This window comes from Ambystoma mexicanum, chromosome 4p, assembly GCF_040938575.1.
Source record: "Ambystoma mexicanum isolate Mex_15411 chromosome 4p, UKY_AmexF1_1, whole genome shotgun sequence".
NCBI classification, from domain to species: Eukaryota; Metazoa; Chordata; class Amphibia; order Caudata; family Ambystomatidae; genus Ambystoma; species Ambystoma mexicanum.
Window position 1 is genome coordinate 141075742 of NC_090927.1, and position 20484 is coordinate 141096225.

Below are 20484 nucleotides of genomic sequence, written 5' to 3' on the forward strand. Positions count from 1 at the left end.
GCAGTGCCTTGTGTTAGGCTTGCGTGCATCCTGGAGTATTTCCATGCACCTTTGGGTCTAGGTTAAGGTGACCAAACTATGACCTCAGAAGCCAGGCTGCTAAAATCAGCTTCTGTGGGCATGGGTGCAGCGTTTTTCCCTGATCATGGGTCAACAGATGTGTCACGATTCACTCCCTTCGGTCCAGTTCCCACCACTTCAGGGCATGATTTGGGGTATATTACCTACTGGGCTTTCCTTCCCAACCTTATGCTACAGGGCTGTGGTGAATTGGGAGCACTAAATCCTCATTTTCCATGCTACTTCCCTTCCGGATCCATACCAGGTTTTTGGCAGCTAGCATGCTGCTTTAATCAAGAGACAATGCTTCCCAGAATGCCTGGCCCACTGCTTCATCTCCACCCTTGCATGACAAGGTTAGGTGGCGGATAAGAAACACCTGTGGTTGGCAAGTGCAGCAAGAAGCACACACGAGGTGTGTGCTCGTTGAGCAGCTTTAAAAGCCTTAGTTTGCTTCTGTCCAGCGCTGGTTATTGATGCAGTGTTCCTGTTTGTGAATAGTCCCATGTGTTACGCTCACCTGTTATCCACGGGGACGCCACCCAGCCCTGGTTGGATGATTTGCACTCTCGAACCCTCTCCCGGTCCCTTGGTAATGCCTCTGGTTAAAGATGGCTCTGCAATATAGGAGAGCTGGATTCAATACCAGATTGTCTATGTTTTCCCACCTCCCTTGGCCTCAACTCCTTCCTCCCCCTTGGGCCTTCTCCTCACCTTAATATTGTAAAAGGTGGATTCTCCGTCGTCCTCCTCTTGGCAGGGGCGCGTAGATGTGGGGGCGAGCAGCGATCAAGTTACTTCACTGGTGCAAGCCCCCCTGTGAGAATCCAGGCCTGCTGCAACTCTGTAGGTTTGCTGCTTTACAGTCTGTATATGCCTTTCTTATGTTCCTCTTAGTTCGAATAATAATGTCTTGCTTCTTTCCTTTTAGGTATGGAAAGGTATTTTGGTGTTGTCATGCAGTTTGAAGATGAGCATGGGCCAGTAGTTGAAAGCGCGGTGTGTGCGATGCTGTCCGGTGAGTAATGCGTGATGCGCGGCGCTGTTTCGCCTTTTATATTGCTAACCTGTGTCTTTTCTCTCCTTGCAGGTTGCGATGTTCCTCGCCGAACGCCGTAATGTTCCAGCAATGATACCGACCAGGAGAGGACTACCCAGGTAAGAATTGTGTGGCTTTCTTCATTCGGGAGGAAACGTGAGTAAACGCTTACTAATGCTATCTTTCTTTCTCCTCTTTCCAGGTTATGGTATTCCAGGATGCATTCGGTGCCGGATGATGGAGTTTGTACCTTCAGGTGAGTGGACCTGAAGTCAGCGATAGATTGAAGACAGGATACTGTTCCAGGTAAGTTTCGCAGTGTTCCTTCTCTCTCTGCAGGTCCTTGGTTTCAGGTAAGCTGGCATCAAAGAACAGGACACGGCGAGCGTTACGCTGCCCAAAGCAAAGCATGTTCTGCTTTTGGGTGTGGTTTAAATAGTCTCAGGTAAAGTAGTCCAGGTAAAATAGTCCCAGGCCTGCCACACCCAAAAGACTAGACCGCATAGCTCAGTTCCTTGTAACTGAGCTAGGTGTGTGCCTCCGTGTTGGCTGAAACCCCCTCCACCCCCCCCGAAGTTAAATAGTCCCAAGTAAATAGTCCCATTCTAATGTTGGTCTTCATGATGGTTATGAGCCTGGCGGCAAAGGCGCCAGGACTGACTCCAAGAGAGTCTTGGATGAGGTTTTAAGGCCTTTGACCTGGCCCCAACTGGAAGGCTGACTTGCCAGTGAGGGCCAGGGGCAAGGGTCATGCTACAATGTTCCTGGTTCTTAGCTTAGTGTCCAATTCCTAGTTTCTATTTTCTTGTTCCTTTTCACTGGATTTCGAATGTAATGTGCTTATTAGTGATTTCTGCTTCCTGGATTCCCCTTCAGTCTTCCTCCGTTTTGCAGGCAGCACGTCCCAGTGCTTTCTTTTTTCTGTACAGCCCAGTTTGCCTTTCTTCCATATTTCTTTGACTTTGCCCTATTCTGCTGTCAAACCTTGATCCTTGTGTCTCTCCCCATTTATAGATTTTGCATTTTTACTTTTTTCCCTGGATTGGGAGGGGGGTGGGGGGGTGATGGTTTGCCTTTGTAATTTCTTGTTCCCTGCTCCTGTTCCTTTACTTTCTCTTGAAATCTATTCCAGGTGTAACCTTGCACTTCTCCATTTGTTTCCTATTGATTATTAGGTGTGGTGTGCTGTTGTAGCTAGCTCCTGTGTGAGCCTATGTTTTCCTCACTATTCTGTAAACACTAGTCCTACTTGTCCCTTGTCATGAGTCTTATGTATTAAGTTATCCCCCCATTGCTGTTATAGCCTGCCTGGGTCCCTGTTTCAACAACAGGGTCTGTGGGCTTTGCTCACATTTCAGGTGGCATTTCTCGTCCTCGTGAGTATGGTCTTTAGGTTTCCTTATAGAATACCATCAAGGGTGTTAGCTCACAGATCCTGTCGTTGCTTGCCCTGAATATGGGCATAGCACTGTCCGTACCTGTAACAGCAATTGTGGGTAAGGAGCTTCTAAGTGCTTAACCAACATCTCTTTTCATATATTTGTATTGTTATCTCGCTCTACTTGCACATCCTGGGCTTTAGTGTACATGTGTCTTGGTTCGTGTGTGCATGTTGTATGACTCAAAGCTACTCACTGTGTGATCTTGTACACATTTCCCTTGCCATACTCACTGCCTTTGTCCTCTCATGACAAGGTGGTCCGTGCAGGGTAATGTCCTGGGAGGAAACAGGGACATCATCTGTAGGTGTGTGAATCAGGTCTGGCGGGCCCACATTAGAGCTATTAAAGATCAGTGTTACTTGCTCCTGGTGCAGCTTGTGGACTATTTTGGCGATTAGAGGTGTTGAGGGGGGGGTGACAGGGGGTGGCGTTCCCCCTTGGATCATTTCTGTGGAAACCTGGACGCGTAATCTTGGCAATGGGCGTTTTCCAGTGTTGCAAAAAGGTCCATCTTGGGAACCCCCAGTTTGAGAAGAAGTAATTCAGCACGTCTTGTGCGCTCAGAGGGTAGCCTTATACTCCTGTTTAGTATGTCTGCCAGTGAATTGAGTACCCCTGGAACATGTGATGCAGTGCCCACCGCCATATGTTCTGGGCTAGGTTTGACAGCCCTGGAGAATGTGTACCCCCTCTGTTGGTTTCCATAAAACATGATTGTGATACGGTACGTAAGGACTAGAACTGTACCGTGCGCTAGCTGAGTCTTGAAGGCTTGAAGTTCTTGAGAATCGCTGAGTTCCAGAAGGTTGATGCGTTTCCTGGGTAGCGTCCTTGTCCATAGGCTGCGAGCAGTGCGATACAGGAAGTCAGAACCGAAAACCACCCAGTCATATGTGTCTGTCGTGAGAGGAGCCTCGATCGCTGGTGTGTGGAAAGGCTGTCCTTTCAGCAGATTGTCTCTGTTCCACCACTGTAGCGATTGAACCAAAGGTTGCAAAATCACCACTAGATCATCCCCACAACCCGCTTGCTTGCGACCACTGTTTCGCTAGCCACTCCTGCATTGGACAAATGCGCAGCCTGGCTTGAGGCACTAGGTAGATGCAGGAAGCCATCCTTCCCAGTAGGCGCATTACCTTCTGTACCGTCACCCGACGACCGGCTACATACTGAGGTGTTTGAAACAATATGTTTTGGACCTGCTCCTCAGAGGGGTAGAGTAGCCAGATGTCTCTTGAGCAGTGCATCGAGAAATTGCTTTACTTGGCTGCGCACTAGGCTGGACTTCTTTATGGAAAAGCACAATTTGAATAGCAGATTGATCGTTTGCTGCATGTATTGAGGGGCACCACCTCGATGGATCCTTTTTGTAACAGAAGGAACAAGTTACTTACCTGTAACTGTTGTTCTCCAGCATGGGTCTGGCATGGATTCACATGCTCATGAATATTCCCCGTCGTCAGGCTGGGAATCCTCGGTAAAGAAAAAACCAGTATCAGTTTCGTTTCTGATCTGTCTTTCGTAGTAATAACCAATCACTGGTCTCTGCGTCATACTGACCACAGCCAATGACTGCCCTCTACCTAAGCACCGCCTCTGGCAGCCATCTTCAGATTTGGAAGCACGTGAAGTGGCAGTATGACCAAGTGAAGAGCCGCAGAGGGGTAGGCGGGAGGTTTCGCATGTGAATCCATGCCAGACCCATGCTGGAGAACAACAGTTACAGGTAAGTAACTTGTTCCTTCTCCAGCATGGGGTCTGGCATGGATTCACATGCTCATGAATAAAGAATACATAGCAGTACACACATGCACAACCACGGGAGGTGGCAAAGGCTCAACATTAAGCATCACATAAACTCAACATTAAGCATCTTACCTCCTCACCAGGCTCACCTCAGGCGAACAGGTTGCGCAGCACTGCTTGGCCGACCCTGGACTCCTCCCTGGAATCCCGGTCGACGCAGTAGAATTTCGTGAAGGTGTGCGTCGACCTCCACGTAGCAGCCCTGCATATGTCCAGCAGGGGCACACCAGATAGGAACGCCGTGGTAGCTGCGATCGCTCTGGTGGAATGGGCTCTCGGACGGCCAGGCAGCGGTCGGTTTGCCAACCGATGAGAGTACATGATACAGCCGGAGAGCCATCTGGAAATGGAAGCCTTCGAGAGAGCCTTCCCCCGATTGACAGGTCCAAAGTTCACAAAGAGTTGTGACGTCTTCCGAAAACACTTCGTGCGGTCTACGTAGAACTTCAGCGCTCTAGCCACATCCAGCGAGTGCAAAGTCCTCTCAGCCGGCGACGAAGGCGACGGGAAGAACACAGGCAACACCAAGGGTTCGTTGAGATGGAAGTCCGACGGCACCTTGGGCATGAAGGAGGGGTGCGTCCTGAGCACTACCCTCGTGTCGTGGAAAGTCAAGTACGGGGCCTTGCAGGAAAGGGCCTGGATCTCTCCCACTCGTCGTGCGGAGGTGATGGCCACAAGAAAAGATGTTTTCCACGATAGAAACTTCAACGGGGCCGAGTGCAGAGGCTCGAACGGAGGTCCCATGAGCTTGGTCAGCACCACGTTGAGCTCCCACGCCGGGGCCGGGGCCTTCACCGGCGGGAACGATCTGAACAGTCCCTTCATGAACTCTTTCACCAGACGATGAGACCACAAGGACGTCCGCCCCGTGGTTCTGGTGTATCGGGAGATCGCAGCAAGATGAATCTTGATGGACGCGTGTGCCAGACCAGCTTTGGCCAGCGTCAGCAGGTACGGCAGTACTTGGGGAGCCGTAATCCGTAGAGGGTTAATCTTCTGTGCGTGGCACCAGACAGAGAACCTCTTCCATTTGTGTCCGTAGCATTTAAGAGTCGAGGACGCCCTGGCCTTTGCAAGAACCTCTCTGCAATCGGCCGGTATGTCGTATCCTCCAAACTCTAGCGCTGCAGGAGCCAGGCCTGCAAGTTCAGCGACTTCGGGTCGTGGTGGAGGATGGCGCCTCCTTCCCTGGAGAGTAGATCCGCGTCCGCCGGCAGCTTGATCGGCGGGGACGCTGACAAGTCCAGAAGGTCCGGGAACCATATCTGCCTCGGCCACGCAGGTGCGACGAGGATCATCCTGCACCGTGACCTCTTGAGCTGGTTGACGAGCCGGATTAGCAGAGGCAAGGGAGGGAACGCGTAGAGGAACAGGCCCTCCCAGGGGAACGAGAAAGCATCGCCCATGCTCCTCGTCTGGGGAAACCTGCTGGCGAACCTCCGGCACTTGGTGTTCGTTGCCGTCGCGAACAGGTCGATCTGGGGTGTGCCCCACCGTCGGAAGAGGCGATCCACCAGATCCTGCCGTAGTTCCCACTCGTGGCACGAGCGCAGCTCCCTGCTGAGTGAGTCGGCGATGGTGTTTTTTATCCCTGCCAGATGAAACGGCACCAGAAAAATCCCTTGGGCGACGGCCCAATGCCACAGGTCCTGCGCCTCCTTGGACAGCGCTGGGGACCTGGTTCCGCCCTGTTTCCTGATGTAAAACATGGTGGTGGTGTTGTCGGTGAAGATCCTCACCACCTTGCCCTTGAGGGACGGAAGGAAGGACCTGAGGGCCCAAAACACTGCACGGAGCTCCAGGACGTTGATATGCAGGGACTTCTCCGTCGGGAGCCAGAGTCCCCTTGCGTGCAGATTTTCGGTGTGCGCTCCCCACCCTGCCAGGGAGGCATCCGTGGTCACAGTCTCCTGGTGGGCTGGGGTCTGGAAGTCCATGCCCGCCGTCAGATGCGCGCGGCTGCCCCACCACCGTATCGCTCGTCGGAAACTCTCGTCGAGCTTGATCCTTTCCTCGAAGCTGCCCGTCGTCTGGATCCAGCGCGCATCCAGGAATTCTTGCAACGGGCGCATCCGGAGCCTGCACATGGGAATGAGGTAGATGCAGGAAGACATCATCCCGAGGAGGGACTTGATGGACCTCACCTTGGCCGCGTCGGCCACCAACATCCGTTGCACCTTGCCCAAGATGGTCCTGGTCCTCTCCTCCGACGGGGAGGCCAGAAGGGACACTGTCGAGCCTCGCTCCCAGAAACAGTGCGACTTGCGCGGGCACCAGGTGGGATTTGGCGTAGTTCACGGAGAATCCCAGGTCTGTGAGGAGTTGGACGGTCCTTGCCGTGTGGACCACGGCGAGGTCCCTCGTCTTGGCACGGATGAGCCAGTCGTCCAGGTAGGGGTAGACGTGAATCCCCTCGCGGCGCAGCTGCGCCGCCACCGGTGCGAGGCACTTGGTGAATACCCTGGGTGCCGACCGTAGTCCGAAGGGAAGGGCTTTGAACTGGTAATGACGCCCTTGGACCACGAATCTGAGGAATTTTCGGTGCCCCTTTAGGATGGGAATGTGGAAGTAGGCATCCTCCAAATCCAACGACGATAGGAAGTCTCCTTCCTCCAGCTGACCCAGGACGTGCTGGAGGGTGACCATCCGGAACTTCTGCGCCTTGATGAACTTGTTCAGACGGTGCAGGTCTAGGATGGGGCGCCATCCTCCCGTCTTCTTCTTCACGAGGAAGTATCGCGAGTAGACTCCGGAGCCCCGAAGCCTCTTTGGGACGAGTTCGATGGCGCCCTTTCTGAGCATCGCCTTTACCTCCAGGAGAAGTTGAGGGACGTGAAGTTCTTTCCTGGCCACTGGGGGGAAGCGCGGGCACCTTCTTTGAAACTCGAGCGCGTGGCCCCGGGCCAGGGCGTCCAGCACCCAACGGTCGGTGGAGATGGACTCCCACACGCTGACGAAGCCCGCCAGCCGGCCTCCCACCGGGGTGCTTCGGTGGGGGCCCGACCCCACGGCCGGTTCAATCCTGCTTGGACGCGGCCTTGCCGCCTTGACCTCCTTGGCGACGACGGCGGGGTCCGCTAGACTTGCCTCGTCCTCTGTAGGCCTCTTGCGACGACGAGCGGGCCGCTTGACGGTAGGAAGCCAAACCGCCGCCGGAACCTTTGGAGGCGCCCTTGCCTCCGCCGCTCCGAAAGGGCGTACGTCGTTGCTGCAGGACTCCAAGGGCCCTGGCCGTCTCAGTATCCGCCTTGATGGCCTGAAGGGAATCGGCCACTGTCTTCCCAAACAGGTTGTTCCCGTCGAAGGGCATGTCCAGGACTCTGGTCTGGACGTCCTGCCGAAAGTCTGTAGCTTTGAGCCATCCACGACGTCGAAGGCAAACGCCGTTGCCCAGCTGGCGGAACCCAGTGTCGGCGATGTCCGTCGCCACGGTGATGGCGTGGTCCGACGCCACCTCACCTTCCTGCAGGATCTCAAGGGCCTCCGCCCTCTTGTCGTCCGGCAGAAAATCCAGCAGGGGAGCTATCTTGTACCAGAGCTCCCTGTCGTAGCGGGCCACGATAGCCAAGGCGTTGGCCGCTTTAATCGTCGTCGCTGCCGACGAGATGACTCTACGTCCCATAGCATCCAGTTTCTTTCCCTCGCCGTCCGGCGGGGAAGTCGATGTGGAGGCCGCACCCCCCCCCGCTTTCTTCCTGGCTGCCGCGGAGACGACGGAGTCCGGGGTAGGCTGCGCCCGGAGGCATAGGGGGGCCGTGTCCGGGACCCGGTACTTTTTCTCGTACCGGTCTCTTCTAGCTGGCGTCGTGGAAGGGTTCTTGAGGAGGGAAAGGCCCTCATCCCAAATGTCGTCCAACAGAGGCACTGCGAGGACCGTCTTCCTCTTGGCCTCGCGCCGCTGATAAAGGAAGCCTTCCTTTTTCTTCTCCTCAGGGCAGAGTTGGAAAAGCTCGGAAGCCCTGGAGATCATGGAGTGGAAAGATCCGATCTCGTCGGGCGGAGAAGCCCTGGTGGGAGGCGACGACGGAAAATCCTCGTCGTATGCCTCGTCGTCCGTACCCGTCGCTGCCGTGTCAGTCCCCGTATCATCCCCTCGGGTGGACGGGGAGGAGGGCTGGACGGGGCGCGACGGTTGAAAAGGAGGTGGTGGATGGATCCTTCTTTTCTTGGTAGGGGGAACACCAGAAGGTCCCGGTTCTGGATCCCCCGACGGGAGAGGTTCCTCCGTCGGTAACGGTAGCCCCGTCCTTATCTCGGAGCATAAGGACTGTATGGCCAACAAAATGGCCGCCGAGTTGTCTTGCGGCGCTGGCAGAGGGGAATCCGACGGGCGAGCAGGGGCCCCGTCGGTATCCTCGACGATGTCGTCGTCGTCACCTGCGTCGGGGTCCATTCCGGCGGGCTGGCCTTCTTCCACGCCTAGGCCGTGGCTTAAGACCTCGATCAGCTCCTCTTCTGAGGTTGAGGCCGAATCTACGACGACGCCCTGCCCCCCCCTTCTTCTTCCCCACGGAGGGTTTCACGGGGGTCCTATCGATGGGCACAAAGGAAGACTCCCTCCGCGGAGGCAGGGAGATTCTGGGCCCTGAGGTCGCCACCACTGGTGTAGCCACCACAGGCTGAGCCAGGGCCGCCGCGACCGTTTCGATAGAGGGCTTGGTCGGATGGATCAAGGCCTTCACCACCTTAGGTGCGCTCACCGCCTTATCCTTGAGGGAGGGGGCACTGCCACGCTCCTCCTCTGCCTTAGAGCTCGACCGGGGCCTCTCCAGGAGCTTCGCCGGGTGCTCGGCCTTCCTCTTACCCGACCCAGAGTGTTGGCTCGTGGTTGATGGTGCCGGGGAGGGTGCGCCCTGCCTGGCGCCCGTAGAGCCCGACCGTTCGGCGCTCCCGGTGCCAGCGGACTCGCGGTGCTTGGCCTTATGTTGGGCCCCCGTCGCCGGGGCGCCCTCAAAGGTCTTAGAAGACCGCTCGGATTTCTTCTTCTTCTCGCCAGACGGGCTCTTACCCTCCAGCCAGTTGGCGAGACGTTGATGGCGGTCCTTCATGGTCCGTTCCGACATGTTGCCGCAAAACGCACAGTCCTTCTCCACGTGCGTCTTGTCCTCATGAAGGCAGTAAAGGCAGAAAGAGTGTTCGTCCTCCTTGAAGACTTTCTGCAGCTGGCATCCAGGGCAGACCCTGAACAGCTTTCCGGGCGTCGAGCTTCCCTTCTCCTGGGCCATCTCCGAGACCGGGCCTGAGAAGCTTCTGGAGTCCTCCGAAGCGTAGCTCGACGAAATCTTCACCCTTGAGGGGCACAGATGAATCCGACACGGGTCCCCGTTGATCGGATGTAGGATCGGTGGAGCTTGAGGCTCTTTTGACCGAAAGAATCGAAGTTTTTTTTGTGAAAAAGCGCGAAAAAAAGCACTAACGCTCGAGAGCAATAGCACGAGGATCCCAACACATGAACGTGCGGTAAAAATCTGAAGATGGCTGCCAGAGGCGGTGCTTAGGTAGAGGGCAGTCATTGGCTGTGGTCAGTATGACGCAGAGACCAGTGATTGGTTATTACTACGAAAGACAGATCAGAAACGAAACTGATACTGGTTTTTTCTTTACCGAGGATTCCCAGCCTGACGACGGGGAATATTCATGAGCATGTGAATCCATGCCAGACCCCATGCTGGAGAATTTGGATTCCCCTCCTTGAGGATGTCTAGGTGAGCAGAGGACATGCGTCCCATGCATGGTGGATAGGTTTTTCGAGGAACTGGTCTGATATTATCCCTCCCATTGCTGGGCAAAGAGTGTTCTGCGACCCCGACTGTGTCTGTCTGTGTGCACACACGCCCACGTCGCTAGAGGCCTTCCTCATAGCAGCGTGCTGTGACTGCCTATCGAGGCTGGGGACAGGTGTGAGGGAACTGGAGGGTTCCGCAGTAGTGTCTTCAGGCTCTGAGTCAAGAGTCTCGACTGCCTAGGCCTTCTGGGTCGGACTCAAAGATCCCACCGACATGGCTTATGCCACCCACCTTTTGGTTGTGCGCTCCTTTAGGGTCTTTGGCCTAAAGAGCTTACATGCAGCACAACCGGACTCAAGATGATCACGAGGAAGGCAGTGGTTACAAACTGTCTACCCACAGGAATTTCCTGTTGCACCTAGAGCACAGCTTAAAGGGAGTACGCTCCATAATGGAGGGTGGACAGAAAGGCAGCAAGATTAAAATAATAGTGGCAGGAAATGGGGGTATGCATTCTCCGAAAGAAAAGGATCAGTCCCCCCCCACTCTCCCTATGGGTTAATGGCCAAAGCCAGTGTAGGTCGAAGCCCGTAGGTGGAGCAGACATCTGGTCTCGAAGCTGGGATCAGCCGTCGAGAAGCTCAGGGTAATAGCCGTCAAATTATTCAAACGCAAACGAGAGAATTTCTGTAGAAACGTGACTAAAGTAGCACACAGCTATGGACTCAGATAACATACAACTTGCCACAATGGTGGAAAAAAATTATCTGCGGGACCATGGGTACAGGGTACGTCACACTAGGGATAGTATTACTGTCACGCCCTGTCGATGTCCCTTTTCGAACTTAGAAAAACCTCCTTCCACTAGATGTCGGCCTTACCTCTCGAGCTTCTGAAAGGGTGAGGTACAAGGATTGGGACCTCCCTGATGACGTCATGGAGGTGTTGCTTTCGGCCAGAAGGCCAGCAACAAAGACTTTATACTGCTGCCGTTGGAACAAATTTTGCAGCTGTTGTAGAGAAGGGAATATCGACCATTTTTCATGTGGTACACCAACGGTGTTATCGTTTCTACTCTACTTGGCAAACTCAGGCCTTCAAGTTGGCACTGTAAATGGCTATCTCGCAGCGCTTTCAATCTTCAAGCGCACTGCGGAGGAACCATCGTATTTCAAACTACCTCTACTTATACAATTTCTCAAGGGATTAACTAATGTTTATCCTCCAAGACCATTCCAAGTTCCCTTATGTTACTTTAAATTTAGTCTTACATTTCCTAATGGGTACTCCATTCGAACCACTCCACTCTTGTTCGCTGAGATTTCTCACTCTTAAAACTGTCCTATTGGTAGCACTAACATCTGCTAGGAGGGTGAGCGAATTACAAGCTCTCTTGTAAACCCCCCATGCAATTTTCCATAAGGACAAAGTTGTCCTACAGGTGAAGCCCAATATCCTCCCAAAGGTGGTTTCTGAATTTCATATCACTCAGAAAATTACCTTACCTTCGTTCTACCCTCCTCCCCATCCGGGGAAAGAGGAGGAAAGGCTACATAGGCTGGACCCAAGGCGAGCTTTGAGTTTTTACATCAGCAGACTGGCTAGGATTAGGCAAGCAGACCAACTGTTTGTCGGATACTCGGGTCACAAGTTTGGACTACCCATAACAAAACAGACCATTTCCAGGTGGATTATTTTGACCATTCTGGAATGTTACAAACTGGCAGGGAAAGAGCCACCCCAAAATCTTAGGGCTCATTCAACCAGGGGTATCGCAGCCTCTTCGGCCCTCCAAAGAGGGGTACCAGTCCGAGACATATTTGCGGCTGCCACATGGTCGTTCGCACATACATTCACAAAATTTTACAACCTGGATTCCTCCACTAGTCAAGAGACCAGATTTGGCAAAGCCGTATTACATTCGGTTCATTCCTAAAAGGGATACATGACATTATTACTCCCACCTCCAATTACATGCCACTGCTATGGGAGTCTATCAAAGATGAGGAATACGTCGGAGGACACGATCCCTTCGAAGAACAAGTTACTTCTTACCTTGTATCGTTCTTTCGATGGGATGTTCCTCCGACGTATTCCTCATCACCCCTTCGATCCATCCCTGCAGTAATACTTCCCTTGTGGTTGTAGCTTACGCTCCTTCAAGGTCAATAACCAATTCAGGCATGACTTATGCTACAAAGCGGAACTGAGCAACGGATGCCGCGCGTGGCTATTTATGGGCATGGAGACGTCGGCAGCGATACGGTGGCTGTCGAGGGACATCGACTCAGCGGACGTCGACGCGCAGCGCCCTCAACAGAGAAAAAAATTCCGAGGCCAGCAAGCTGGAGACGAATTATCAAAGATAAGGAATACGTCGGAGGACACAATTCCTTCGAAATGTGGATTATGCAAGTCAAAGAAATGACATTCAGAGGGCCTGCAGCCATCTTTGATTGTGTCCCATATTGTATTATAAGTAGGCCATCTTTGGACAGGTTGTGAATAATGATCACAGGACATGCATCCCAGTGCCACAAGTTAGTGGCTAGTCCAACGGGGCTGACGCATCCTACTCTGCTGAAGGGGAGCGCAACTCCTGATGGGGACATTCCTAACACCGAGGGCATGACACTTGACCCAGGTTTGACAACCAAACCTAAGAAGGAGATCAGAAACAAAGGGCTTTTCAGCCAATGTTATCCTATGGATGACAGGGGGCGGGGGGGCACAGGTATGCTTACTTAACCTCCTAACTCAGATTTTCCCAGGGGTCACAACGGATCAACAGGGGGTGGGGAGACTCGCTCGAAGTGCAGTCATCCGTCCTTTGTTCGGATGAGAGGTGCCCAAGGGTTGCAGGTTCGAGGATTATTCCAGTCAGGTGCAACTACAAGATGAAAGCCCAGTCGATGGAGAAATGCAGACTTTCACAATGCAGACCTCTTCAGGACAATTCACAGAATGGCATTTGCAATCGACGACAGGCATCCTTCCAGTTGGGGTCAAAGAAGCAGCTCCAGAACAGGAGCCCTTGATGACAAAAAGCTGCAAATTCGGGACAAGGTGATTTATGGCACAATCTGGTGACCACAAAAGTCCTGGGCTTCAACATGGAACGGTGACGATTCTGCTACAGTAGCCCACAACAGAGCCGGTCAGGTTCGGTCAAGATCAAAAACATAGTAAAATTAATGGGGTTCCATGGAAAATTATGGAGGGAAAGTTGCAAAAAGTAAATCTAAGTCAATCCCACAGATGGCAGCTATGCACTAAACAAAAATCCTGCCCGCAGGGTAGATCATTTGAACAGTTATTCACAAATACCTAAGCTTTGCTGATTTTACACTTGTTCACACCTATTTAGAGGGGCTGCTGGAGCTGATTTGCAAAGCGAGGGACAGATCTGAACTCCGAGCCGAGATATTACAATGGGAATTGTAAGGGTGCAGAGGGAGGAGCCTGACACAGGTAGTATGGTGATTGCTAGAGACTTATTTGAAATGTAATTAACGAGAAAAACGAACTTGCCCTAGTTCTATGAGGGGGTTCCCTGCCAAAACTAAAGTGCTAATGGATCAGTCAGGATAGCTGACTAACAAAGAGTTCACCGCCCGGTGTCAAAATGTTCCCATCTCGGTCCCTTACACTTGTAACTAAAACAGTTTTACCAAAGTTCTTAGTCCAGGAGAATGACTCCTCCTTCCTGGCCGGCGCAGTTCTGGGTGAAAATTCTCTACCAGGAGAATAACACCCTTCCCCTGGTTTTTGTATTTCACAAACAAAAAGGGTTGCAGGTCCTCCAAAGCTCTGCGTCACAAAGTTCAATACTGTATATCCCAGGGGGAATTACTACTTTCCCTTGGATACCTGGTTTGATCCTCTACGTTAGTTTTGCTTTCCTTGTTCAAAACACCAGAGGGAATGCCTCTCAAGCTGGCCTTTCTCAAGCTCTACTTTACAGTTCACAACACCAGGGGGAAACACTATCCTGATTCCTGATGCACTATCACTCTAAATGGTCGGTTTTTCCTATTTTCCCGGAAGAAGCCATACTAGCAGCTATTCATGAGATCAAATCTTGCTCCCCCGTCTGATGCTATTCCTATAGCCATTATGAAAACGAGATCCCCTAGTTTTCTAGGGGAAATCACTGCGGCTATTAACTCCTGCCAACCCGCACTAATTCCATCTGAGATGAAAGCTGCTAGAGTGATCCCTCTCAAAGAAGTCATCACTTGACCCCCACTGACTTTGCCAACCTTCGGCCTCTCATTCTCCTTCCTTTTCTTGCTAAACTGTTGGGAGTCCCTGGTGTCCCCTCTACTGTCTTCATTCTTGGAATCATCCGCTCTTCTCAACCCTGCGCAGTCCGGCTTTAGACCGGACAGAGTCACAGAGTGTTCTGATCTGCGTCCAGGACGAGATGACCAGATTGGTATACTCAGATGGGGTAGGTGCCCTGATTCTACTAGATCTACCAGTGGCCTTCGACACAGTCGACCACCCCAGCCTGTTGTCTCACCTTACCCACATTGGTATATCTGGCCAAGTACTAGCATGGTTCACCTCGTTCCTGGCGGATTGTACTCAGACTCTCTATGCCACCTTTTCTATCTACTCCCTGAGCTGTGAAGTACCACAGGGTTCCTCCCTGTCTGATTCCTTTGAACATCTATATTTGGGCACTTGTCTGTCTCATCCGCTCCTTCGGCATCAGGTGCTACTCGTATGCCGACATTCAGATCCTGATACGTTCAGATCTAGATCAGGCTGAGATGGCGTTGTGCCTGCGTAAATGCCCGACTGCTGTTGGTAAGTGGATGAACGACAACTGGCTCAAACTAAACCGAGACAAGACAGAGGTCTTGGTGGTGGGATGTCCCCCTGATCCTTCACTCTGGCTGTCTTCTTTCTGGCCTATATATTTTGGCAACCTCCCCATTCCTACTGGGAAGGTGAAAAATCTGAGTGTAACACTATCGGCTTCTCGTTCTATGGAGAGTCAGATCACTGCCGTATGTCAAGCAGGCCACTTTCAGCTTAGAGTCCTGAAGAAAGTACTCCCCCTGATTCCTGAGCCTCTTCGTCCGCCGGTGGTAGCAGCTCTTATACTATCACGTTTGGATTATTGTAATTCCTTGTATCTGGCTCAACCAAAGGGGCTTATTCAGAGACTGCAGTGCCTACAAAATCTGGCTGCAAGAGTGGCTACCAGCTCCCCCTACGAAGCCCATATTTCTCCTGTTTTACAGTCCCTTCATTGGCTGCCTGTAAATCAACGCATTAGGTTTAAGGCCCTGTGTATTGTTCAACGGGCTTAACATCATTTGGGAGCAGAGTTTCTTCAAGTTAAGTTTGCGTGCTACGTTCCTACTCGCCAGCTACGCTCTGCAACTGCGGACCTTCTCATTGTGCCACCTTATTGGCGAGCACAGATAGGCGGCAGGGCCTTTTCTGTAGCCACTGCAATTGCATGGAATGAACTACCACCTTCCATAAAGAAACTATCCAATCATCTTGCCTTCAGGAAAGCGACATTACTGATCTGAAAAGGGTCCCCCGCCCTTTTTTTCTGTTCTTCACAGAGATGCTCCCTTTCCAGCGCCAAGATGCCCTTGGGCGAATACTCGTACTTTAGAAATCTCACTAATATAACATAACTCTTAACTATAGCTCTCACACCTGGTCCCCATCCAGACATCCCTTCTCTCCAGTTACCCGTTTCCCGGGGGCTCTTCACTGGATCTTTGTGGGGCAGCAGGTCTTGCTTTGCGCTGCTCTTCTCTAGGGGATCTTATGCGGCTCTGCTGCAGGATATTGCTGGCGGCCCCAGCGTTGTTCTCTGGACAACTGGCCCACCCGCTTTGGGTCACGCCGCCACCCTCCAGCCTCCTGCTCGGTCTTGGAGTGGCTCCATGTCACAGGGCTTGGGGAGCGAGTTGCCCGCGGCTCCCTTGGGGTTCTCTTGTTGAACTTCCAGGGCTGGATTGCCTCTCCGGCTAGTTGGCTGGCTTTCTTCATGGAGTCCATCTATTTTTTATTGGCTGGTTGGCAATGGTTGCAATAATATACAAAGTCCTTTTTCAGTGTATTCGGCCTTTCGATCATTATTCCTCTGTGCGTCCTGCTCGTCTTATTACTCTACCTTGGGTAGTCCATGTTGTTCTTCGTCTCAGTAGAAGCCAAGTCTCTGGTCCTACATAAGTTGGATTTGTATAGGACTGGGAATTACAAGTTGGGGAGGTGTGGAGGGTGAGGGTTATTATACTGCGTCTCCCTTGGATGTTTGTCTCTGTCCTTAGAGAGGGAGTCTCTTCCCACGAGATCCTCCTGCTAAGTACCACCCCAGGGGGGACTATCGGGTAGCAGCCCACCTCCCTGGCCACATGGGAAGGGGCATCCCCTCGGGAAGAAGTGACGACATCCAAGGATTCATCGCAGAATGAAGAACAAATAGGAGATGGGGTACAGCGTATGCTATATGCACACTGAACTATTAAAGCGTTCTGCAACAACTCCTTCAGACCACACCCAAAACAACATGTTGCAGCAATGTTGATGGACAGGCTTCTCCACAGACTCACCTTGTCGGAAGCTGGTGCCACATCACTCTCCCTGCAGAAACACTAGCTACAGATGAAGCCAAGATGGCTATAGTATATGCTCAGTGACTTACAAAATGGCTTCTTTTTCCGTTTTGGAGCTAAGGTATCGCTGGACCTGAGCTTGATTCACCCCATATAGCGATAGCATCATGAAGACACCGCCAATGGCAAGAGCCCAGAAAGAATGGCGCTCAAAAGGGTCCGGGTTCCAGCTGTGAAGAAAAAGGGAAACGCATTGAATATTTTTTAGTGACATGTGTGAATTTTGCTATTTAATAAACTGCTGCATTACGAATATTTATAATAGGTCAATTTAAAGCAATTCACCTTTCAGAGCACTGATGTAAATACTGTGTTGTCGGGTGCCCATTTACTGTTTTGCCCTAGGGTCCACTGATGAAGGATAGAGGGACAGAAATTAAGCCACCTGTTCTTCAGTAAGAAGATACTTACTGAATATGCTGGGGTTTACATAAATGGGTAACGTGCAACCAAAATACTTGCATCTTTTGCAATCACTACAGAAGGACCATAATGAAATTAAAATAAGTAACTGAGTTTTCAGTGGTTTTTGTTACCGCCCGTGAAGTGGCTCCACCTTCTGCCAGTAAAACATACAAAAGCAAGGGATTGGCATATGTGGTAATGTGTGCAAATGGAGAATATAGAGATCATAAAGATCATTTAAACTGGCTCTAATCAAATAGCAAGTGTCACTTACTTTATATCTGCAATCTTTTCATTTTCTGTGGCAATTCGCCACACCTCAGCAATCCCGCCTACTTTTATGGTCCCGACAATGATGACAGCCAGCTGTCCTGCAAACATGATCAGTGTCTGGAAGACATCTGTCCAAATCACAGCTTTCAGTCCACCCTGGAACAGTGAGAAATGAAATATCACTTAAACCACTGCCTAAGAGATCTGCTAATGGTTTCCTAACACAGACAGATATCGAAATACAGACATTCCCTTATCAGAGGATACAATCGATACACACATTCACTGAAACTTTAGTGTTCAGAACAAGCAGAAAGAGGCACTTCTAATTTAAGACCACCAATACCACTTCAGGAGACCCACCACCATCCTGAAATTGGGTCTTCCTTTAATTTAACTAAATCAGAATTAGGTGACTGTTAAATGTTTTATTTAATATTCTGCAAATATCAAGTATGCTTCTCTTAAAACAAACAGTTCAGCCCTACACTTATGGTGCTAGGACTAGTCCTCCCTATGCAGAGAATATCCTATTGAACACATTTTCCTAAAGTGGGAAAAGATCGCACAATGGATTGTAAGCTTGTTGAAAAGATGTGATGCAAACAGAAGAATGAACGGTGAACTTCCCATTTATTCTTGAAGTCCATAAAATGTTCCATCAATTCAGCACTATAGTGCCATTGTTATGAACCAGACTCATGGGCCAGTGAAATAGGCAAAAAGGGAGGCTCAAGGAGAATAACTAGTCCAGATGTGTAATGCTCTAAGTGCAAACATACTCGCAGACCCTTCCTCAAATCCATCCCAAGCTCACCACTCACTCCATTCAACCAGCAGGATCCCTACATGCTTCATGTGCGGAAAATATATCGAATCCAGCATAGGAATTGTAAAGCAGGTGTGAGGGCATGCAAGAGAAGGAAAGTTAAGTTAGAGGTTCCATTTGATGAATTGTGTAGGGCCTTTGTACGGTTCTCTTGCCCCCCCCCCCCCCAACCTGTATTTTTGTATCACTGAATCAATTTTGGTGGTCAGAAGTACCCTTGTCATTGCAACCCTTTTTCACCCATGGGTATAATGTCCTGGGCTGCTTTGGAGATGCGTTTTCAGAACTTGCCCCGTGGGAGAGTTCCAAGAAAACACCAAAGTTAGTGGACAGGGTAACGGACGCTTAGGTCTAGTCGAACTATCAAGGTAACCTACAAAAAGACTGAAATAAAATGGGAAACACAGAAGTACAGAAATATATTAATGTATTGGGCCTTTAACTCCAAGCAGGTGAATACAAGTAAATCAGTTATCTACAAAGCTCATATTTACACATAAGGGTGCACAGTTGATGATCTCAAGGCAAGTCCACACACACTTTACAATTGTAAACAGCGAACACGGTAAAAATCAAACAAGAAAAACAGTGCAGCCAAGTGAGAAACAATGCATTTAAATCGGTAGACATATAGCCTGCCTTTTAAGTATAAGCCCCCTATAGCTTCAGCAGTCCTTCCCTACCAGGTAAGTAGGCCTAGTGCCTCAACTGAGTGAAAGGTACTCGTAGGTACCAGAGTAGTGTGCAGTAAGACCTTAAAGTACCCCTAGAACAAGCTTTGGCGAAGCCAATAGGTTGTATAAAATTGCAGAATACAGCACCTTTGGCATTTAGAAGGTAACAAGGTTTTTAGCGGGATAACCGAGGGGATCTTAACTCAACTGACAAGACCAGTCAAGGGAGACTTTGGATGTGGACTTCGATGAGAGCAGACCCCAGGACACGGCAGAGAAGAGAAGCAGAATAGTTTACCACAATCAGGGGGCAACAGGAGTGATTAATGGCAGCAATGAAGATTTGGATCCAGGAAGGCCCCTCTTTGTTATGGAGTGCAGCAGCAGGAGAGATGGTCTTCAACCAAAAGATGTCAATCTGCAGAGTGCCAAGCTACAGCTCAGGACGGTGACCGGTGCAGCAAATGGGTCTTTGTAGAGGCTGGACAGCCCACAGGATGGCCCTGGGACACTTCCGACAGCTTCCGGCAGCAGGATACTCATGCAGGGTGGCCTCGACCGATTGGTCCCACCAGTCAAAAGGTACAAAGAACCATTGTGCGTCTAAAAGGATAGCAGCAAGAGAAGCAGATCACCACAAGGACTTGGCTTTGACAATGTTGGTTGCTCTCAGCAGCAGTATTACGAGTCCCCGGTGCAGGCCACTCTTTTTCGGGGGACTTGCCTCCAGTGGTCAATCTGAGAAATAGCTCCACGATTGTTCTTATCCTAAATTTGGGCTGGGGATTGCCACTGCCATCCAATGGAAAGGTCCCGCATCAATTAAACAGGTAAGGGCTACCCAATGAGGGGCAGCTGCAAAACCCCAAATCTGCCCAGTAACAGATATTGCCTGGCTGGTGTTTGGATTGGCACCAGACAGTAGTCTCAACTCTCCTTTCTGGCCAGGTCACACACACCCTCACTTTGCTCTGGTATTCAAGACTATTGATAGAAAGTGCAAACCTTATATGGCGTTTACAGTCCTCGTGCATGCAGGAAGAAGGGCAAAGAACAAGATGATCAAAGGACAGGGCTTGAGCATCATGGCACAGCCATTTAGAGTATATGGTACTCAAAAGGGAGGCAGTAAAAAAAAAACATGCACAGGACTGTCAAGAAAAAAGGCTACTACTCAACAACACCAGCCTGTCCTAGCACATCCAAAAATTAGATTATAAAAAAAGAAAAACTGATACAAAGAACCCCTTCAGCAATTCTCTGTAAAGTGATGTGCTACATAAAACCAAACAGGAAAATCATGAAAGGGCAATAGAGTGCCCTTGCACTGGTAACCTTAGGAGGCAGACCAGTATCACCAAAATAAGTGAGTGAAGCTAGGGTAGAGAGTTAAAAAGGCTTCATAGATCTGGACAGGGTTCAAGACATAGCAAATAGCCAGGGATTCCATTGATGTCACTAGAAGGAAAATTGCAAAAAGAAAAGTCTTTCCTAACAGTTGCCCATAAGGCTCCCAGGGATGTTTAAGTCCCCCCATATGTGCCCTAGGGTGATTATATTGCCCTACATTGGTTTTA

The 20484-nt window shown here is 50.8% G+C and overlaps 1 protein-coding gene across 3 annotated transcripts in view; it reads right to left on the reverse strand.

Moving 5' to 3' along the window:
- Window positions 1-20484, reverse strand: part of SLC5A6 (solute carrier family 5 member 6) — a 1144170-nt gene that overhangs the window by 731746 nt on the left and 391940 nt on the right. For all 3 annotated transcript variants that reach the window (XM_069605582.1, XM_069605584.1, XM_069605583.1), the window contains exons 6-7: window positions 17406-17560; window positions 16756-16896 (exon numbers count right to left, since the gene is read on the reverse strand). In XM_069605582.1, the coding sequence (XP_069461683.1) occupies window positions 16756-16896; window positions 17406-17560 (296 nt within the window). The remainder of the gene's footprint in view (window positions 1-16755; window positions 16897-17405; window positions 17561-20484) is intronic.